Below are 22,398 nucleotides of genomic sequence, written 5' to 3'. Positions count from 1 at the left end.
ACATTCTCTTTCCTCTCTCCCTCTCCCCTTCCCTTCTGGAGCTGGAGGTGTGGAGAAGGGCAGGAGAATGGCTCTTGGGGTTTGTGCTGAGCAGGTGGGCAGCAGGGGATGCAGTGCCAGGCAATGCCACACACTCAGAAGAAGAAATGAGCCTGGCACTGCTCAATCCATTCCCTGCTGTAGCCCCTCAGGCTCTTCTTCCTCATTCTCCTCTCCTCACTGGCAGGAGGTGGGCAGCAGGGGATGCAGTGCCAGGCAATGCCACACACACACAAGAAGAAATGAGCCTGGCACTGCTCAATCCATTCCCTGCTGTAGCCCCTCAGGCTCTTCTTCCTCATTCTCCTCCCCTCACTGGCAGGAGGTGGGCAGCAGGGGATGCAGTGCCAGGCAATGCCACACACACACAAGAAGAATCAATCCATTCCCTGCTGTAGCCCCTCAGGCTCTTCTTCCTCATTCTCCTCCCCTCACTGGCAGGAGGTGGGCAGCAGGGGATGCAGTGCCAGGCAATGCCACACACACACATGAAGAAATGAGCCTGGCACTGCTCAATCCATTTCCTGCTGTAGCCCCTCAGGTTCTTCTTCCTCATTCTCCTCCCCTCACTGGCACTGCTCAATCCATTCCTGGGGCTCTTTATTCCCTGCAGCTTTTCTTCCTGATTCCCTTCTCACACAGCAGCTGCTCCTCCTTTATTTAATATGTAAAGTGCTTTGATTGTAACCACAGAAAGGTCGTATATGAAATCCTGTCCCTTCCCCCTTTTGCAGTTTGTTTTCTTGTGGAGCGGAGATGAATCGCTTGTTTATTCTTTCCAAAAATGCAAGGACTGTGGGGCATCATTCTGTGTTACTGTTTTGGGATCTTGCCAGGTACCTATGACCTGGATTGGCCACTGTTGGAGACAGGATACTGGGCTTGTTGGACCTCCGATCTGTTGCAGCATGGCAATGCTTATCTTATGTTATTAATAAAAGACAAGAAAGCAGATCGTAGAGGTTAAAAATAAAACTATCCAAAATGTATTCACTACCCATAAAATAATAAATACATAAATAGTGGAGGAGTGGCCTAGTGGTTAGTAACATAGTAGATGACGGCAGAAAAAGACCCGCACGGTCCATCCAGTCTGCCCAACAAGATAAACTCATATGTGCTACTTTTTGTGTATACCTTACCTTGATTTGTATCTGTCATTTTCAGGGCACAGACCGTATAAGTCTGCCCAGCACTATCCCCGCCTCCCAACCACCAGCCCCGCCTCCCATCACTGGTTCTGGCACAGACCGTATAAGTCTGCCCAGCACTATCCCCGCCTCCCAACCACCAGCCCTGCCTCCCACCACCGGACTTTGGTCCTGGGGAACTGGGTTCGATTCCCACTGCAGGCACAGGCAGCTCCTTATGACTCTGGGCAAGTCACTTAACCCTCCATTGCCCCAGGTACACATAAGTTATACTATGTAAGCCACATTGAACCTGCTATGAGTGGGAAAGCGCGGGGTACAAATGTAAGAAAAAAAAAAAAGCTTGACAGGGACATGTTTCACACTACCAGGGTTTTCGTCAAGGGCTACAAAAGAGTGTCAATGAATACAGAAAAATGTTTAATATAGATCATAAATATATAAATTGTACTAACACAGCTACAAATGTTGATGCAAATGCTAAAAAAAACCCCTGGCAATTATAAACCACAGAGCTCAGCCACAAAACAGGCATATAAAGGTCTCCATCAAATCCATGCAAAAAACACACCCAACAGTATTGAAGAATAGCCATTTAAAACAGATGCCAATGGTGACTCTGCAGAAGTCGTACACTGAGCCCTTCTCCCCCCACCCCCAAGTATGCACCTGCCCTCCTGTGGCACCGCTCTCCTTGTTCCATTTCATTTCTTGCCCCCTACCTTCCTGGGGCTCATCATGGTATCATGCGAGTTCCTACCAAGGACTCCCCCCTCCTCCCCCCCCCCCCAGTCATTTCCCACCCTCTCTAGCCTTTTTTTTTAACCGATTGTCGCTTCTTTCTTAGATCAGGTCTGGAACGAGGAAGTTAGAGCAGCAAACGGATGTGCACAGAGGACAATAACTTTTCATAGGTAGTCATTTGTTATAAATCGTAATCAGCGTGTCATTTTGAGGGACTAAATTAGGTTGAAATCTAGTTTGGGGGTGGGGTTGGGGTCATTTCCCCCCTTCCCCACATATAGTTTGAATTTAACTATATATTTATTTACTTATTTATGACATTTAGATTCCAGATTAAACATGAATGAGGTTGAAACCTAGTTTGGGGGGTGTGGGGGGCATTTGCCCCCCCCTCATTAACTGCATGTCTGGAATGGGAAAAGGATGTGTAAAAGATAATGTTGTGGAGGGGGGTGTGAGGGGGTACGATCTGGAAGAGAAAAGAGGGGGAGATTACTTGCCTTATGTGTTTTGTATTTTTTGAGTTCTGGGTGGGAATTGGTGGGTGGGAATGGTCCGGTAGGAACTGTCCAGGCGGAACTGACCTAGAATCCTCATCACAAACAGAAGGAGGAGAGCATCTACATGTTGGTCTGTGTCCTGTTCCTTTGCCGCACTGGCTCTGACTGCTGAATTTGAGCCTTGGGAGACACCGTAGAACCTCACGGTTCAAATTCAGCAGTCAAAGTCATTGTGACAGAGGCGCAGGATCAATCTTCTTGCTTCTTCATCTGTGTAGAGCATTGGGGACGAAAGGAAATGAAAGGTAATGAACAGGACAAGTTAGGTGGTGCAGCGAGAGGGCAGGTGCATACTAGGGGTGGAGGGAGAGAGGAGATGAAAAGGGCAAGCTGAGGAGGGGGTGCTGCAGGAGGGACAAAGAGGAAAAGCTAAGGGTGTCAGGGGTGAAACGTGGCTGAATTTTGGGGATTCCATAGGACGGGAGGAGTTCATATGGGAGGGAGGGAGACAGCTGGTGATATGTTTTGGCAATATTCACAAATGAGCAGATGATCAAAAGCCCCGTGCTGTTCCAAACAGCGCTCTGAAAATAGTGCTGGAAGAGCAGGGGGCTTTACCTCGAGTACCCACTGATCTGAGTCCACCTCTGATAGAATTGACTCAAACGAGCCCTTACCCTTACCAGAGGCTGGACCCGCACACCTTAATTGTGAAGCACGCCCGGAGGACAGACCTCCCCCCGGCGCGTCTCGGCCTCCTCGCTGACCTCCACGAAAGGGCTGAGTACGCTGAAAAAAATCGAACCAACTTATCCAACTCTTCTCCAAACAGCAAGGTCCCCTTGAAGGAGCGAGAACATAACTTGGACTTAGATGCCGCATCCGCCGTCCAACCACGAAGCCAAAGAGCCCAACCGCCAACGCCATATTCTTAGCAGAAGCTCTCAGCAGATCATAACTAGAACTGCCAAAAAGGAAGAGCCCATCTCTAACTTGGCTAGCTCTTGCACCAAGGAAGCTCTATCTAAGGCCGGGCCATCCAAAAGACTTTCAGCCCAACCGATGATGCGCTGCCCGAATGGGAACATGAAGATAGGCATTTGCACGCTAGCAGGTTCCCATTCCCCTCAATGCAGCAGCCCCCCCCCCCCACAGGAACCCTGACCCAACCCCCCGCCCAGCAACAGAGGGCTGGAGATCCAGTGGACCTCCAGTCCCCCAACACCAGATGTCCCTGGTGGCCCAGTGGGTTGCGGGTCAATCCCCCCCCCACCCCGGTGGTCTAGCGACCCTTCCCTACCCCCCTACCTTCAGTTGGAGGAGGGAGGTGGCCTCCTCTGGGATGCGCTGGGCTTCACACCGCGCCGATGGAAGAGGAGGGAGACTACCTTTTGACAACCCAGACTTGTCGAACAAGTGCGGGAGGATTGTCTACCCCATGATAATTGCATGCTGGTCGCTGATCATTGGGGATGAATAGGTTTAGCATGCATTTGCATGCTACTTATGCTAAGAGCCCTGTTTTGCATGCATTTGCATGCTAGTTGTGTTCAGAGCCTGCAAGCGCATTGTTTCACTCGCTCAGTTGCTCTGATCATGGGGTGGTAGCAAATGCAGGCGCTAGTATGGCGCTAACAGCCTCTAGCGCCTGCATTTGCTTCTGATCATCGGCCCAAAAGAGCTGTGGGGAGAGTGTATATGCAGTGGGGGGGGGGGGGGGATGGCTATGATGCTGTGAGTGCTGAGGATGTTGAGAGAACAGTGGAGGGTGTGAGCTGGGGGCTATGTGGGTTGGGGGGTATCCTGAGAGAGCTGTGGAAATATATGTGCTGGGACTAGGGTTACCATATGGCTCCAGAAAAAGGAGGATGGATTGAGCCAGCCGGGTTTTACTTCCAGGGATTTCAGAAAGAGAACCAGTGTCTGCAGTATGAGAGAGAGATCTGGGTGTTTTTACTGCTGGTGGGGGCTGCAGATTGACAGAGGTATTGGATTTGTGTGCTCTGGGAGGAATGGGGAGGTGGGATTCTTGGAATGAGTAAAAAAAAGAAATAAAGGTTGGGGCAGAGAAAACTGCTGTGTGTGTGTGTGTGGTGGGGGGGGGGGGGAAATTCTACACAAAAAGATAGATAAAGCTGAATTTTAAAAAAATCTGCAGTTATAACCCCCAAAACAAAGCCAGGAGCTGAAATCTAATGCATTCTGAGCACCTCCCGTGTCCCTGACTGTGTTTCTGGTTTGTGTTTCAGATGCGGGTGACATTTGAAGACGTCTCTGTCTCTTTCTCCCAGGAGGAGTGGGAGTATTTAGATGAGGAGCAGAAGGAGCTTTGGAGGGAGGTGATGAAGGAGAACTATGAGATCCTGATGTCTCTAGGTAAGGGTTTCCCGTTATTCTTAAAATCTCTTCTCAGGCACATTAAGGAGTGACTGGCAGTGGGTGAGTCTCACTACAGGAAGCCGGTGTGACTGATAATGAGTGATGGCGAGATGACATTAGTATCTGGGGTGGGCCTGTTTCTAATGTTCTTAAGTTTTATTGGAGTATTGTTTAGATTCCTGTCTGTAATACCTTCAATAACTATGACTCTGGCATTCTTAGGGTATCCTATACTTTGTTTTTCACAATTGCTCACTCGGCGGGACTTGGGGGTAATTGTGTCTGATGATAAGGTAGCCAAACAGGTAGAAAAGGCGACGGTCAAAGCCAGAAGGATGCTTGGGTGCATAAGGAGAGGGATGCAGTTCTGGAGACCACCCCTACAGAAGGATATAAACAGGGTGGAGTCTGTCCAGAGGGCGGCTACAAAATTGGTAAGTGGTCTCCGTCATAAAACATAGAGAGACAGGCTCATGAACCTCAACATGTACAGTGGGGGAAATAAGTATTTGATCCCTTGCTGATTTTGTAAGTTTGCCCACTGACAAAGACATGAGCAGCCCATAATTGAAGGGTAGGTTATTGGTAACAGTGAGAGATAGCACATCACAAATTAAATCCGGAAAATCACATTGTGGAAAGTATATGAATTTATTTGCATTCTGCAGAGGGAAATAAGTATTTGATCCCCCACCAACCAGTAAGAGATCTGGCCCCTACAGACCAGGTAGATGCTCCAAATCAACTCGTTACCTGCATGACAGACAGCTGTCGGCAATGGTCACCTGTATGAAAGACACCTGTCCACAGACTCAGTGAATCAGTCAGACTCTAACCTCTACAAAATGGCCAAGAGCAAGGAGCTGTCTAAGGATGTCAGGGACAAGATCATACACCTGCACAAGGCTGGAATGGGCTACAAAACCATCAGTAAGACGCTGGGCGAGAAGGAGACAACTGTTGGTGCCATAGTAAGAAAATGGAAGAAGTACAAAATGACTGTCAATCGACAAAGATCTGGGGCTCCACGCAAAATCTCACCTCGTGGGGTATCCTTGATCATGAGGAAGGTTAGAAATCAGCCTACAACTACAAGGGGGGAACTTGTCAATGATCTCAAGGTAGCTGGGACCACTGTCACCACGAAAACCATTGGTAACACATTACGACATAACGGATTGCAATCCTGCAGTGCCCGCAAGGTCCCCCTGCTCCGGAAGGCACATGTGACGGCCCGTCTGAAGTTTGCCAGTGAACACCTGGATGATGCCGAGAGTGATTGGGAGAAGGTGCTGTGGTCAGATGAGACAAAAATTGAGCTCTTTGGCATGAACTCAACTCGCCGTGTTTGGAGGAAGAGAAATGCTGCCTATGACCCAAAGAACACCGTCCCCACTGTCAAGCATGGAGGTGGAAATGTTATGTTTTGGGGGTGTTTCTCTGCTAAGGGCACAGGACTACTTCACCGCATCAATGGGAGAATGGATGGGGCCATGTACCGTACAATTCTGAGTGACAACCTCCTTCCCTCCGCCAGGGCCTTAAAAATGGGTCGTGGCTGGGTCTTCCAGCACGACAATGACCCAAAACATACAGCCAAGGCAACAAAGGAGTGGCTCAGGAAGAAGCACATTAGGGTCATGGAGTGGCCTAGCCAGTCACCAGACCTTAATCCCATTGAAAACTTATGGAGGGAGCTGAAGCTGCGAGTTGCCAAGCAACAGCCCAGAACTCTTAATGATTTAGAGATGATCTGCAAAGAGGAGTGGACCAAAATTCCTCCTGACATGTGTGCAAACCTCATCATCAACTACAGAAGACGTCTGACCGCTGTGCTTGCCAACAAGGGTTTTGCCACCAAGTATTAGGTCTTGTTTGCCAGAGGGATTAAATACTTATTTCCCTCTGCAGAATGCAAATAAATTCATATACTTTCCACAATGTGATTTTCCGGATTTAATTTGTGATGTGCTATCTCTCACTGTTACCAATAACCTACCCTTCAATTATGGGCTGCTCATGTCTTTGTCAGTGGGCAAACTTACAAAATCAGCAAGGGATCAAATACTTATTTCCCCCACTGTATATGCTGGAAGAGAGGCGGGAGAGAGGGATATGATAGAGATATTTAAATACCTCAGTGGCGTCGATATACAGGAGGCGGTGAGTTTTTTTGAAATGAAGGAAAACTCTGGATTGAGGGGATATACAATGAAGTTAAAAGAAATAGGCTTAGGAGGAATCTACAAAAGTATTTGTTCACGGAAAGGGTGGTGGAGGCATGGAATGGCCTCCTGGTGGAGGTCGTGGCAACGAAGACTGTCAATTTAAGAAAGCATGGGACAGGCACGTGGGATCTCTTAGGAAAGGAGGAGTTAGTGGTTTCTCAGGAAAGGCAGGCTGGATGTGCCATTTGGCCCTTGTCTGTCATTATGGTTCTATGTTTGGGGAGGGGAAGGGGAGGTTGAGGCTTTGCTGGGTCAGTGGTTGTTTCATCTTCTACTGTAGGGGGCTATCGGAGCCAAAGCTAGTAGCTTTATTGGTTTAGGAACAGTTAGATGCATTGTCTGTTTGTTATCTCTGCCTTTGTTGTTGTCATTGTTTTCAGTTCAAAATCAAGTAAAGAACAGCAGATTGAAAAATCGTTGAAAGGTTTATTATTGTAGTTATCTGGGTCTTGCCGCGTTTGAGTAAGAAGAACCGACATTTCAGCCACTGTGAAGAAAGCCAGAGCATGTTGGCTGAAACGTCTGTTCCACTTACTCAGACGGACAACCACAACATCATAATGCCAACTGCAGCAGCCTAAGAGAATGGACATAAGTATTGCCACACTGTAACAGACCAAAGGTCCATCAAGCCCAGTATCCTGTTTCCAACAGTGGCCAATCCAGGTCACAAATACCTGGCAAGATCCCAGCAAAGCTTAATACATTTTATGATGCTTATCCCAGAAATAAGCAGTGGATTTTCCCAAGCCAATTTAATAATGGTCTATGGACTTTTCCTTTAGGAAGCCGGCCAGACCCTTTTTAAACCCCGTTAAGGTAACCGCCTTTACCACATTCTCTGGCAAAGAATTCCAGTTTAATTACACATTGAGTGAAGAAAAGCTTTCTCCGATTCGTATTAAATTTACTACTTTGTAGCTTCATTGCATGCCCCAATTTTTGGAAAGAGTAAAGAAATGATTCACACCCACCCGTTCCACTCCACTCATTATTTTATAGATTTCTATCATATCTCCCCTCAGCCGTCTCTTCTCCAAGCTGAAGAGCCCTAGATGCTTCAGCCTTTCCTCATAGGGAAGTCATCCCATTACTACTACTATTATTTAGCATTTTTATAGCGCTACAGAGCGTACGCAGCGCTGCACAAACATAGAAGAAAGACAGTCCCTGCTCAAAGAGCTTACAATCTAATAGACAAAAAATAAAGCAAGTAAATCAATTAATGTGTAGAGGAAAGAGGAGAGGAGGGTAGGTGGAGGCGAGTGGTTACAAGTCAAAAGCAATGTTAAAGAGGTGGGCTTTCAATCTAGATTTAAAGATGGTCAAGGATGGGGCAAGACGTAGGGGCTCAGGACATTTATTCCAGGCGTAGGGTGCAGCGAGGCAGAAGGAACGAAGTCTGGAGTTGGCAGTAGTGGAGAAGGGAACAGATAAGAAGGATTTATCCATGGAGCGGAGTGCACGGGAAGGGGTGTAGGGAAGGACGAGTGTGGAGAGATACTGGGGAGCAGCAGAGTGAGTACATTTATAGGTTAGTAGAAGAAGTTTGAACAGGATGCGAAAAAGGATAGGGAGCCAGTGAAGTGACTTGAGGAGAGGGGTAGTATGAGTATAGCGACCCTGGCGGAAGACAAGACGGGCAGCAGAGTTTTGAACCGATTGGAGAGGGGAGAGGTGACTAAGTGGGAGGCCAGCAAGAAGCAGATTGCAGTAGTCTAAACGAGAGGTGACAAGGGTGTGGATGAGGGTTTTGGTAGAGTGCTCGGAAAGAAAGGGGCGGATTTTACGGATGTTGTAAAGAAAGAAACGACAGGTCTTGGCGATCTGCTGGATATGAGCAGAGAAGGAGAGAGAAGAGTCAAAGATGACCCCAAGCTTTCGAGCTGAGGAGGCAGGGAGAATGAGAGAGCCATCAACAGAAATAGAAAATGGGGGGAGTGGAGAGGTGGGTTTGGGGGGAAAAATGAGAAGCTCGGTTTTGGTCATGTTTAATTTCAGGTGGCGTTGAGACATCCAGACAGCATTGTCAGACAAGCACACTGAAACTTTGGTTTGGATGCAAGGTGAGATATCAGGGGTAGAAAGGTAGATTTGGGAGTCATCAGCATAGAGATGGTAGAAAAAGCCATGGGATGAGATTAATGAACCAAGGGAAGAAGTGTAGATAGAAAAGAGAACGGGACCAAGAACAGAACCCTGCGGTACGCCGACAGGCAGAGAGATAGAAGTAGAAGAGGATCCACCAAAGTGAACACTGAAGTTGCGGAGGGAGAGGTAGGAAGAGAACCAGGAAAGAACAGAGCCCTGGAATCCAAGTGAGAACAGGGTATCGAGGAGTATGCTGTGATCAACAGTGTGAAAAGCGGCGGAAAGATCAAGAAGAATGAGGATGGAATAGAGACCTCTGGATTTAGCCAGTAATAGGTCATTGGAGACTTTAGTGGGCGCAGTTTCGGTTGAGTGGAGAGGGCGAAAACCAGATTGTAGTGGGTCAAGAATAGCATGTGAGGAGAGAAAATCAAGGCAGCGGCGGTGAACAGCACGCTCAAGCTCTCCCTCCACTAGTCCGTTCCCCTCTCTCTCCTTCCCCTCATTCCCTTTCCTCCTTTCCTGAAGTTACTATTGAGGAAACTACACTTCTCCTTTCTTCCTCAAAATGTACCACCTGTTCCTCTGATCCCATTCCCACCAACCTTCTTAATGCCATCTCTCCTACTCTTATTCCTTTTATCTGTCACATTCTCAACCTCTCACTTTCCACTGTGACTGTCCCTGCTGCCTTTAAACATGCTGTGGTCACACCTCTCCTTAAGAAGCCTTCACTTGACCCTACTTGTCCCTCTAATTACCGACCCATCTCCCTCCTTCCTTTTCTCTCCAAATTACTTGAGCGTGCTGTTCACCGCCGCTGCCTTGATTTTCTCTCCTCACATGCTATTCTTGACCCATTCCAATCTGGTTTTCGCCCTCTCCACTCAACCGAAACTGCGCTTACTAAAGTCTCCAATGACCTATTACTGGCTAAATCCAGAGGTCAATATTCCATCCTCATTCTTCTTGATCTTTCCGCTGCTTTTGACACTGTCGATCACAGCATACTTCTCGATACCCTGTCCTCACGGATTCCAGGGCTCTGTCCTTTCCTGGTTCTCTTCCTACCCCTCCCTCCGCACCTTTAGTGTTCACTCTGGTGGATCCTCTTCTACTTCTATCCCTCTGCCTGTCGGCGTACCTCAGGGTTCTGTTCTTGGTCCCCTCCTCTTTTCTATCTACACTTCTTCCCTTGGTTCATTAATCTCATCCCATGGCTTTTCCTACCATCTCTATGCTGATGACTCCCAAATCTACCTTTCTACCCCTGATATCTCACCTTGCATCCAAACCAAAGTTTCAGCGTGCTTGTCTGACATTGCTGCCTGGATGTCTCAACGCCACCTGAAATTAAATATGACCAAAACCGAGCTTCTCATTTTCCCCCCCAAACCCACCTCCCCGCTCCCCCCGTTTTCTATTTCTGTTGATGGCTCTCTCATTCTCCCTGTCTCCTCAGCTCGAAACCTTGGGGTCATCTTTGACTCTTCTCTCTCCTTCTCTGCTCATATCCAGCAGACCGCCAAGACCTGTCGTTTCTTTCTTTACAACATTCGTAAAATCCGCCCCTTTCTTTCCGAGCACTCTACCAAAACCCTCATCCACACCCTTGTCACCTCTCGTTTAGACTACTGCAATCTGCTTCTTGCTGGCCTCCCACTTAGTCACCTCTCCCCTCTCCAGTCGGTTCAAAACTCTGCTGCCCGTCTCATCTTCCGCCAGGGTCGCTTTACTCATACTACCCCTCTCCTCAAGACCCTTCACTGGCTCCCTATCCGTTTTCGCATCCTGTTCAAACTTCTTCTACTAACCTATAAATGTATTCACTCTGCTGCTCCCCAGTATCTCTCCACACTCGTCCTTCCCTACACCCCTTCCCGTGCACTCCGCTCCATGGATAAATCCTTCTTATCTGTTCCCTTCTCCACTACTGCCAACTCCAGACTTCGCGCCTTCTGTCTCGCTGCACCCTACGCCTGGAATAAACTTCCTGAGCCCCTACGTCTTGCCCCATCCTTGGCCACCTTTAAATCTAGACTGAAAGCCCACCTCTTTAACATTGCTTTTGACTTGTAACCACTTGTAACCACTCGCCTCCACCTACCCTCCTCTCTTCCTTCCCGTTCACATTAATTGATTTGATTTGCTTACTTTATTTATTTTTTGTCTATTAGATTGTAAGCTCTTTGAGCAGGGACTGTCTTTCTTCTATGTTTGTGCAGCGCTGCGTATGCCTTGTAGCGCTATAGAAATGCTAAATAGTAGTAGTAGTAGTAGGAGGGAGATGGGTCGGTAATTAGAGGGACAAGTAGGGTCGAGTGAAGGCTTCTTAAGGAGAGGTGTGACCACAGCATGTTTAAAGGCAGTAGGGACAGTTGCAGTGGAAAGTGAGAGGTTGAGAATGTGACAGATAAAAGGAATAAGAGCAGGTGAGATGGCATTAAGAAGGTGGGTGGGAATGGGATCAGAGGAACAGGTGGTACATTTTGAGGAAGAAAGGAGAAGTGTAGTTTCCTCAATAGTAACTTCAGGAAAGGAGGAAAGGGAATGAGGGGAAGGAGAGAGAGGGGAACGGACTAGTGGAGGGAGAGGTGGTGAGGTAGAGAATTCAAGGTTTATCTTTTGAACCTTGTCGTGAAAGAATTCAGCAAGGGTCTGAGGAGATAATGAAGGGGGAGTTGGGGGAGGGGGCACCTTGAGGAGAGAGTTCAATGTGGTGAAGAGAAGTCGAGGGTTAGAGCCAAGAGAGTTAGTCAGTTGGATATAATAATCCTGTTTGGCGCGTAAAAGAGCATTTTCATCGCCCTTCTCTGTATCTTTTCTAATTCCACTATATCTTTTTTTGAGATGCAGCGACCAGAATTTAACAAAATATTCGAGATGCGGTCGCACCATGGACCGATACAAAAGCATTATAACGTCCTCATTTTTATTTTCCATTCCTTTCCTAATAATACCTAACATTCTATTTGCTTTCTTAGCCGCTGCAGCACACTGAGCAGAGCATTTCAATGTATCATTAACAATGACGCCAAGATCCCTTTCTTGGTCGGTGACTCCTAACACAGAACCTTGCATTACATAGCTATAGTTTGGGTTCCTCTTTCCCACATGCATCACTTTGCACTTGCTCACATTAAACATCATCTGCCATTTACCTGTAACTAATAATTAAACTGTGGACTCAGTTGCTGGAGGATGTGGTCAAAGCATCTAATATAGAGGGATTCAAAAGAGGTTTGAAAGTTTCTGGAGGAAAAGCACATAAATAGACTTGGGGGTTCCATTGCTCATCACTGGAAAATGAATCATGAGAAATAGATCTGCTTTTTGGGATCTGCCTGGCACTTGTGACCAGATCGGTCACTGTTGGAGACTCGATGGAGCTTAGCCCAGCTCAGTATATTGTATAAATTTGCAATCCATAAAATGGTGGACTACTGTGTAACTCCTAAGATTCCTTCCCTTCTCTCTGTGAAGCAGAGTCTCCCCCAACTCTGTAATTCATCAAGGTAAGGTCATCAGGAGTTCATAGGCAGAATTCCAGCAGAAGTTCTTATCTAACATTCCACTTGCAAGCAAAACAACAGGGAGGGGTGAAGAAGGAGGTGAAACAAGCCCTAGGACAGTGATGGCGAACCTTTCAGAGACCGAGTGCCCAAACAGCAACCCAAAATCTAATTATTTATCACAAAGTGCTGGTACTCATTTTGGGCGGGGTCACCACATATGACTCCACCCCTTTGATAGCCACACCCCTTACACCAGCCATGGTGCATATAAACAGACATCATTGAAAATATTATACTAGTATAGAAAAAAAAATAACATGATTTTTTTTTCATTATAAATCATTTCTGTAAGCTGTTACAGCACCAGTATACCCAGTGCAAAATAAGACAGCAGATGTAAATTCTCAAATTGGACATATTCCAAACACTAAAATGAAAATAAAATGATTTTTTCTACCTTTGTTGTCTGGTGATTTTGTTTTTCTATCCATATTGGTCCTAGTCTCTGATTCTGCTGCTCTCTATCTGTTCTCTTAACTCCGTTTCCAGGGCTTCCTTTCCATTTATTTCTTTACTTTCCTCCTTTCTTCGTCATTTCTTGCCCTCCATCCATGTCCAGCAACCCTCCTCTCCCCTCCAGCCACAACTGTCCAGCCACCCTCTAGCCACCCATGTCCAGCTACCCTCCTCTCCCCGCTGCCCTCCCCTCCAGCCACCCTCCTCTTCCCCTGCCCTCTCCTCCAGCCACCCATGTCAAGCCACCCTTCTCTCCCCCCTGCCCTCCCGCCCGCCCTCCCTCCCAGCGGCAGGCATCCCTCCCACCAAGCACCAGACCTCCCTCCCTCCCTCCCAGCACCAGGCAGGCCTCCCTCCCAGCGGCAGGCCTCCCTCCCTCCCACCAAGCACCAGGACTCCCTCCCACCCACCAAGCCGCCCGCCCTCCCTCTAACCAACCACCCAAGCACCAGACTGCCCGCCCACCCTCCCTCCCAGCACCAGGGCCCCCCCTCCTCCGAAATTTAAAAGGTGTACCTCGGAGAAGATGGCGTCGGCAGCGAAAAGCGTGTTCTTTGCTCTGCGCGCCTTCGGACTTCCCTTCTGTCTCTCAAGCTTTGGTCCCGCCCTCATTTCCTGTTTCCGCAAGGGCTCGCTGCCGACACCGCCTTAACCCCGAGGTACACCTTTTAAATTTCGGAGGAGGGGGGGCCCTGGTGCTGGGAGGGAGGGCAGGCGGGCGACCAGGTGCTTGGTTGGTTGGAGGGAGGGAGGGCGGGCGGGCGGCTTCGTGGGAGGGAGGGAGGCTGGCCTGGTGCTCGGAGGGACGGAGGGAGGAAGGGTGGGTGGACCAGCGACAGCGCGCATGCCAACAGAGAGGGCTCTGGTGCCATAGATTCGCCATCACTGCCCTAGGGCTATCGTGCAGATTTGTGGCTACTACTACTATTTAGCATTTCTATAGCGCTACAAGGCGTACGCAGCGCTGCACAAACATAGAAGAAAGACAGTCCCTGCTCAAAGAGCTTATAATCTAATAGACAAAAAGTAAAGTAAGCAAATCAAATCAATTAATGTGTACAGGAAGGAAGAGAGGAGGGTAGGTGGAGGTGAGTGGTTACAAGTCAAAAGCAATGTTAAAGAGGTGGGCTTTCAGTCTAGATTTAAAGGTGGCCAAGGATGGGGCAAGACGTAGGGGCTCAGGAAGTTTATTCCAGGCGTAGGGTGCAGCAAGACAGAAGGCGCGAAGTCTGGAGTTGGCAGTAGTGGAGAAGGGAACAGATAAGAAGGATTTATCCATGGAGCGGAGTGCACGGGAAGGGGTGTAGGGAAGGACGAGTGTGGAGAGATACTGGGGAGCAGCAGAGTGAGTACATTTATAGGTTAGTAGAAGAAGTTTGAACAGGATGCGAAAACAGATAGGGAGCCAGTGAAGCGACTTGAGGAGAGGGGTAGTATGAGTAAAGCGACCCTGGCGGAAGATGAGACGGGCAGCAGAGTTTTGGACCGACTGGAGAGGGTCGTGAGATTGGTGTTGCAGGAACAAATATAGCCAGATGTTGTTTTTAGATAAGGGGGGCACCGCAGAGACGTGAGAATTGTCACATACACACAGTTAGATAAAAGAATAAAAGGAATGTTTTGTTACCTCAGAAACAGGAACTTTGCAGGCACTGAGAAACGATTTGCTTCCAGGCTGGTCTAGTTCCTCTCACAGGAAGAAAGAGACTCTTGCTTGTATAACTTATTATTGTTTATAGACTAGGCTGAGAAGTTGACCATGAAACAGTTCTATTTTACTTAGAGCAAGTTCTATTCTTTACCTTCTATGTTCAGGCTAATTTAGTAAGTATATTTTTATGTTTATTTTGTATTATGTACTTTTTCTCTTGCTAGGAAGAAAAGGCTCCTGATGTTTGGTATGTTTAATGACTTTCGCTTATCGCTATGTCAGCTGCCGAACCAACGTCTTCATTAGGTCTATAGTTTAATGAAGAAGTTGGTTCGGCAGCTGACATAGCGATAAGCAAAAGCTTTAAGTATACCGAACATCAGAAGCCTTTTTCTCCTAGCGAGAGAAAAAATACATAATAAAAAATAAACATTAAAATATACTTACTAAATTAGCCTGAACATAGACGGTAAAGAATAGAACTTGCTTTAAGTAAAATATAACTTATTATTGGCAAGTTTGCAATCAGATGTCTATTCTCATATTTACAATAACTAAGCTTCTGTAACAAATATATGATTGGCTAATGATGAATCTCTTCCTGTGAACTTCAGGATCAGGGAACGCCCAAATTAGTTTATCTGGGGAACAAGCACCCTGAAGGTTTAGCCTTGCATCTTGCAGCCTGTCTGATAAAGAGCAGTTATAGGGCTAAACGATATCTATGTACAAAGACCAAAAGGTGCTTTTAAATATCAACTTGAATATAATCATATATTCTGTATTCATCCCTGGTAGTGATTAGCTTGGAAATGTATTCCCAACAGGGAGGGGGTGGAAGATTTACAATTTATTTATACAGATTTTTTATTGAACTCGTTAAACTGCTGTTCTCCTACAGTACTATACAATGCTCTGTTTTTTATTTATTTAGAAAAAGATGACCCTAAGAACAGTAATGCAGAGACACATAAATGGAAGCTCAGTGAGAAGCCTGAAGAGGAAAAGATGTTCTCAGAAAGAGAGAAAGAAGAGACTTCGTCCTGTTCTGACTGGGGAGAAAAGGGAAAAAATCAAAATAAACAAAAACCTTCAACAGGAGCCTCAGCTCTGTGTGAACATTGTACCAGTAATATCACACAAACAGTGGAAGAACAGACAAACCAGATGAGAGTTCAGAAATGTTTGTGTGATGGATGTGAGATATTCCTTAATGATCATTTAACTCTGAAATCACATCAGAGATCCGATACTGAAGAGAGACCATATACAGGTACAGACTGTGGGAAAACCTTCAGTCAAAAGAGAGAACTACAGCAACAGCAGAAAACATGCATAAGAGAGACCCACTGTATAGGTTCTGAGTGTGGGAAAGATTTCAGTAGGAAGAAAGAGAAACATGAGAACAATAATAAAGAAACTAGAGTGTGTACAACGACAGTAGATGAGAAAACTTTTATCAATAAAGGAAGCGTTACAAAATACCAGAAAAATGACACTGATGAGAGATTATCTGCATGTTCTAGTCGTGACAAAAGCTTCAGTCAGGAAGAAAATGTCATAAGAAATGCAAAATTCCACCCAGAAGAGATACTAGTTTCAAGTGCTGAATGTAAGAAAAAATTCAGCCGTAGAGAAACATTCACAGTTCATAAAACACCTCAGACTGGTGAAGAATCAATGAATACTACTAAATCTGAAAAAGTCTTTTGCAGAAAGACAGACCTCTCAAACTACCAGAAAATTGAGCAAAATGAAAGCTTGTGTACTTCTGCTGCTTGTTGGAAAAGAAACCTCCCAATGCACAAGAGAATCCACAAAGGAATTAAACCATTTAACTGTACTGAGTGTAATAAAAGTTTCAATCAGAAGGGAAACCTCACCAGACACCAGAGAATTCACACAGGAATGAAACCATTCATCTGCAGTGAGTGTAATAAAAGCTTCAGTCAGAAGGAATACCTCACCAACCACCAGAGAATCCACACAGGAATGAAACCATTCATCTGCACTGAGTGTAATAAAAGCTTCAGTCAGAAGAAATACCTCACAAAACACCAGAGAATCCACAGAGGAATGAAACCATTCATCTGCACTGAGTGTAATAAAAGCTTCAGTCGGAAGGAATACCTCACCAACCACCAGAGAATCCACACAGGAGTGAAACTGTTTATCTGCACTGAGTGTAATAAAAGCTTCACTCATAAAACAAGCCTCATAAAACACCGGAGATTCCACACAGGAGTGAAACCATTCATCTGCACTGAGTGTAATAAAAGCTTCAGTCAGAAGGGAGACCTCACAAAACACCAGAGAATCCACACAGGAGTGAAGCCATTTAAATGTTCTGAGTGTGGTAAAACCTTCACTGATAAGGGAAATCTCACAAGGCACCACCGAGTTCACACAGGAGTGAAGCCATTTGCATGTAGTGAGTGTGGTAAAAGCTTCAGAAGCTTCAGTGACAAACAAACACTCACCATGCACCAGAGTATTCATTCAGGAGTAAAACAATTTCTATGCACTGACTGTGGAAAAAGCTTCACAGAGAAATACATGATAATACACCAGAGAATCCACACTGGAGTGAAGCCTTTTGCATGTACTGAGTGTGGTAGAAGCTTTACTGTGAAAGAAGCACTCAGAAAACACTGGAGAATCCACACAGGCATCAAACCATTTATTTGCACTGAGTGTAATAAAAGCTTCACTCATAAAACAGGCCTCACACAACACCAGATAATCCACACAGGAATGAAACCATTCATCTGCAGTGAGTGTAATAAAAGCTTCAGTCAGAAGGTAAACCTCACAAAACACCAGAGAATCCACGCAGAAGTGAAGCCATTTTGATGTTCTAAGTGTGGTAAAAAACCTTCACTGAGAAGGGACATCTCGCAAGGCACCACAGAGTTCACACAGGAGTGAAGCCCTTTGAAGAAAAGGATGCCGCTACTTTTGTAGAGAAGGCTAGACGATATTTAATATAAACAGTGTATTTACAATTGTTCTGCATAGCTCAATGGGCTATTGCAGGAAGCATTTCTGTACTCAAAGCATATCTACACACAAGCAATATACAGCAAGCTTAAGGCAAATCAAAATGCTATACACAGACAAAGAGAAATTCAAAATGCTTGCTTCCTCTTTGTTTCCCTTTAGTTTTATACCGGGCCTCTGACTAATTCTCTCATACAACATTCCTGTGCAAGTCTCTGAATACCACAAACTGTTAATCATGTGCAGAACATCTGCTTTCTATTACCCCCCCTAACTTCTTAGCCCACAGACTTTCTGGAGCCTGCCTTTGGCTAATGTTTAATGTCCGTCAAATTTCTCATGCCTCAGGAGGGTTAGTGTTAAACCAGCTTGTTGTAATCATGGAGCCTTCCACTCCGCATTTTTCATACTTTTATTCAACAAATCTTTCTTTTGTTCAACAAATCCTCCCTTTTGAGGCCGGGTATTCCAGGACTCAAACATCTGTTTTAGCTCCAATCTGTATCCTTACCTCCCTTCTAAATTTCCTCCCCCCTTTGTTTGTGGCATTCAGTTTCTGCACGCTTTTTCAATATTTTTGGCTGACATATTAAAGTTTTATTTATTTTTGATTTCAGTTATCATTGTTATTTTAAAAGCATCCTGGCACATCTTTGCAAACATGCTAATACATGTTGCATTAAACAGATTTAATTGTACTAGGGTACAAAATTTATATCTCTTGAGGTATATAATTTATAGGACAGTGAGCTTCATCACAGGGGAATACACTGTCATTCATTCTTACTTTTCATTAGCTGATGTGGCATTAAAAATTACACAAATTAAAAGCATAACATTCATTGAATCAGTTGTTACAACATTCTGCATGTAAGTGCACTTTATCGGGGGAATGTGTTCAGTTGTCATACTATTAATCAGACACCAACATGATGTCTGTGGGTACTTGTCCATAAGCAAGGCTTGCTTATAAATAGTCTCATTTGTCCAATGAAGGTTTTCATCATCTCTTACACAGGTATTATTGGGATCACAGTCATGGTTTTATCATTGTAGTCCCATATATCATAGTTGGCAAGGACAAGGATGATGTCAGTCAGTGGGCACATATGATACAATCAGTCAAATTCAACATCTTGGCCACTGTAACAAGTCTATTATCATATGTGTTCATTGTCCATTAACAAACAACAACAGTCCAATACCATCATGTTTAGGGACATGATGTTTGTTTATTCTTTGTCCATTTCAATGTTATTAATTCGTCGAATATCTGCTAAATGTATCCAAGAAGTATGACCTTCCAGACAGGCAGCGGTCTGAGTAAGGGCCGTGATAGCAAAAGGCCCTACATACACAGGATCCTTCCATGTTTTATGTGTAAAGTTCTTTCGTAGCACTAGGTCACCTACTTTAAAAGCACAAACATCATTAGTAGTTCCTGCCTGTGATACTACATTTGTTCGGATCATATCACTTGTCAGGTTCAACATAGGTTGTAGCTTTTGCCAGTACTGAGCTGTGCTATCAGTACTTGCTGTCTGCATCGGGAAGAAATGACGTCCTGTCTGAATTTGGAATGGGGTCAATTTAGTACGCCCATTAGGTTGGGCCCTTATAACCATCAAAGCTAATGGTAACAAATCAAGCCAGGTATATGGTTTACCTGCTGTTTCCTTGTTTAAAGCCTTCAGTAATACTCTCAATTTAGTTTTTAAAATACCATTGTAGCGTTCCACCAAACCATTGGAGGTGGGGCGATACACTGATACTTTTCTGTGTGTTAAACCCATAATTGTTTCCATTTCTTTCAAAACACTGTTATTAAAATGTGTCCCGTTATCAGAAATTATTCTAGATGGACACCCATGTCTTGGCATAATATGAGTTACCAGGCATTGTACCACTTCATGTGCTGTCTCCCTTTTACATGGAAATACTTCTACCCACCTTGAAAAAGCATCCACCCAAACTAACAAATACCTTTTTCCCTGCACTGGAACAATCATATCGGTAAAATCAATATACCATTCTTTTGCTGGGCCTTCTGGTATTGGAAGTGTCCCAGGTGATATTTTAGGACCTCGCTTAGGTATGTTAATATTGCATACCATGCAATTCTGCACAACCTGTTGAATCAGGTTATCAATTTTTAAAGTCCAAAATCTTTGCTCAAACTGTTGCCTCATTGTTTCCTTATTCCAATGCATGGTTGCATGCCACTCAGCCAATACCTTAATCGCCTGGCTCATTGGCATACAAGGTAATCCTTCTTCTGCATTAAACCATTCACTTCCCAACTTCATACATCCTCTCTTCAACCATTTTTCACTTTCCTGTCCCTCCGGCTGCCACATTTCAATCTTATCTACATTCGTAAGTGGCCCTTCCTGTGTCTGTCTAGTATTATACAAAATCTTTTCACTTTGCTTAACCACCTCCGTTGCTGCTGCATCAGCCATTGCATTACCTAGTGCCTCAAAGGTTGGCCTTTCAGTGTGGGCCGGGGTCCACACAACTGCAGTTTTTCTACCTTCACGTTCCCTTCTTGCCAAAATTTCAAACAGCAATTTCCAATATGTGTAATGTTGTAAATTTTTACCTGCACTGGTTATCATCCCCCTACGCTGCCATTTTAATATATGATACTGTAGTGAACTTGCAACATAACCACTATCAGTATATATAGTGACATTTTGAGTCATATCAGTGTGTTGTAAGGCCGTAATAACGGCTAAAAGTTCAGCATGCTGTGCAGTCTGGTTAGGAGGGGTTTTATATTGTACTTGCAATATCTTTCTTAGATTCTCATCTACCTGCACGCAGGCAAAGCCTGCAACAGTCCTTTCACAAGCTCCATCTGTAAACCATATTAACCCATCAGATAAGGGTTCAAAAGTAAGACAGTGAAATGTAGGGATTTCTATAGTATCAATCTCAATCTCTTGATCAACAGGAAAAAGCAGATCTATCTTATTTCTCTGTTCTTTAGTTAATGGTATTATTCTTATATCTTGTCCTAAAAGTACTGCTTGATATTTTCCAAATCTAGTGGCTGTCAATGCTGTTTGGCTAGGGCTCAACAGCGTTTTAATCGTGTGGTTGGTATGTATTACAATAGGAACAAAAGGCATTTGTGCTCTCCATTTACCTACTGCAGCCACTATAGCTGTCAGTAACTTTGGTATTTCTTTCATTCCCTTTTCCACATGATTAAAAGAGCCTGACAAAAAAGCTACTGGTGCATTTACTTCATTGTTTTGATTAATCATAGCTGCCCAACTATTTCCCATGTCTTTTACCCACAAATGCACAGGTGATTGGATATCTATTACTGCTAACGGTCCTGGAGATAACAAATCCCTCACAATCTTAGCCAATACCATCTTATCCTGTTCTTCCAATACAATTAGTGTATTCTTTGGTGTAGCTGCGGGCAGTTTCAAATGTTTATAAAGTCTCATTACTTTTTGTGTATAATTTGGTATCCATTGTCTGCAGTAATTTAACATTCCCAAAACAGCACGTAACTGGGTAACTGTTTGCGGTACCGGAGTCTCATTTAAAATAGATATAACTTCCGGTATAATGACCTTATGTTCTGCTGAAACATTTTGTCCTAAAAAGGTGACAGTAGACTGAGCTATAATACATTTTTCCCTGTTACATTTATATCCTAGCTCTCCTAATAACAAAAATAATTTTGTAGTCCAATCTAGGCATTCTGCTTCAGTCTCAGCAGACAGTAGAATATCATCTACATAGACAAACAATGACACCGTGTCAGGCAATTGACTCCTGAAATCCTTTAAATCCATCATTAGTTGTTTTGAGAATACCGATGGACTATCAGTAAAGCCTTGAGGCATCCTAGTCCACCTGTATGCCTCATTCTGTACTATAAATGACGTCAAATCCCTAGACTCTGGATGAAGAGGTATTGAAAAGAATGCATTAGACAAGTCAATAACAGTGTTATATGCATATATATTCTGAGTGTGCAAAAGTGTAGCAGGATTTGCACAAATTGGAAATTGATTTTTTGTAACCTCATTTAGCTCTCTTAAATCATGTACTATTCTTACATTGTTTTCCCCTTTTGGGACAGGAAACAATGGGGTATTGTACGGGGATACTGAAGGTTCAACACATTTCAATAATTTATCAATGTGCTCCAGGGTTTTGGATACTAATTTAGGTCGTATGGGGTAAGGGTCTTGCTTCGGCCCCTTTGCCCCTTCTATTAATTCTATCTTATGGGGTTTTGCATTTACAGCTAGTCCATATGGTGAATCACTTGTACTCCAAATATGTTGTGGTAATTCTTCCATAACCCTTACTTTATTTTCATTATTCAACTGTTGGACCATAGTGAGCAAACTTGGTATTTCTTTATTTCCAAAATCTAAACACAATCCTAATTGAGACAATAAGTCTCTACCACACAAATTTACTGGGCAATCAGGTGCCACTAAAAAGGGTACCACAGCCTCCCTTGAACCGTGCGGTTGGCATTCCAATCGCACCAGAGTCGGTTCCGTTAGCCTTTTTCTTTGTTCTATCCCCGTAAATCCCACTGTTGTT

General features: G+C 44.8%; 1 protein-coding gene across 1 annotated transcript; it reads left to right on the top strand.

The window, feature by feature from the left end:
• Positions 1–16,392: 16,392 nt before the first annotated feature.
• Positions 16,393–17,727, top strand: LOC115460013 (gastrula zinc finger protein XlCGF26.1-like). Its single transcript, XM_030189874.1, has one exon. The coding sequence runs from the start codon at positions 16,495–16,497 to the stop codon at positions 17,665–17,667; it is 1,173 nt and encodes a 390-aa protein (XP_030045734.1). The 5' UTR covers positions 16,393–16,494; the 3' UTR covers positions 17,668–17,727.
• The last annotated feature ends 4,671 nt before the right edge of the window (positions 17,728–22,398 follow it).

Source organism: Microcaecilia unicolor, chromosome 1, assembly GCF_901765095.1.
Source record: "Microcaecilia unicolor chromosome 1, aMicUni1.1, whole genome shotgun sequence".
In the NCBI taxonomy this organism is placed as follows: Eukaryota; Metazoa; Chordata; class Amphibia; order Gymnophiona; family Siphonopidae; genus Microcaecilia; species Microcaecilia unicolor.
This window is presented reverse-complemented; position numbering and strand designations above follow the sequence as displayed.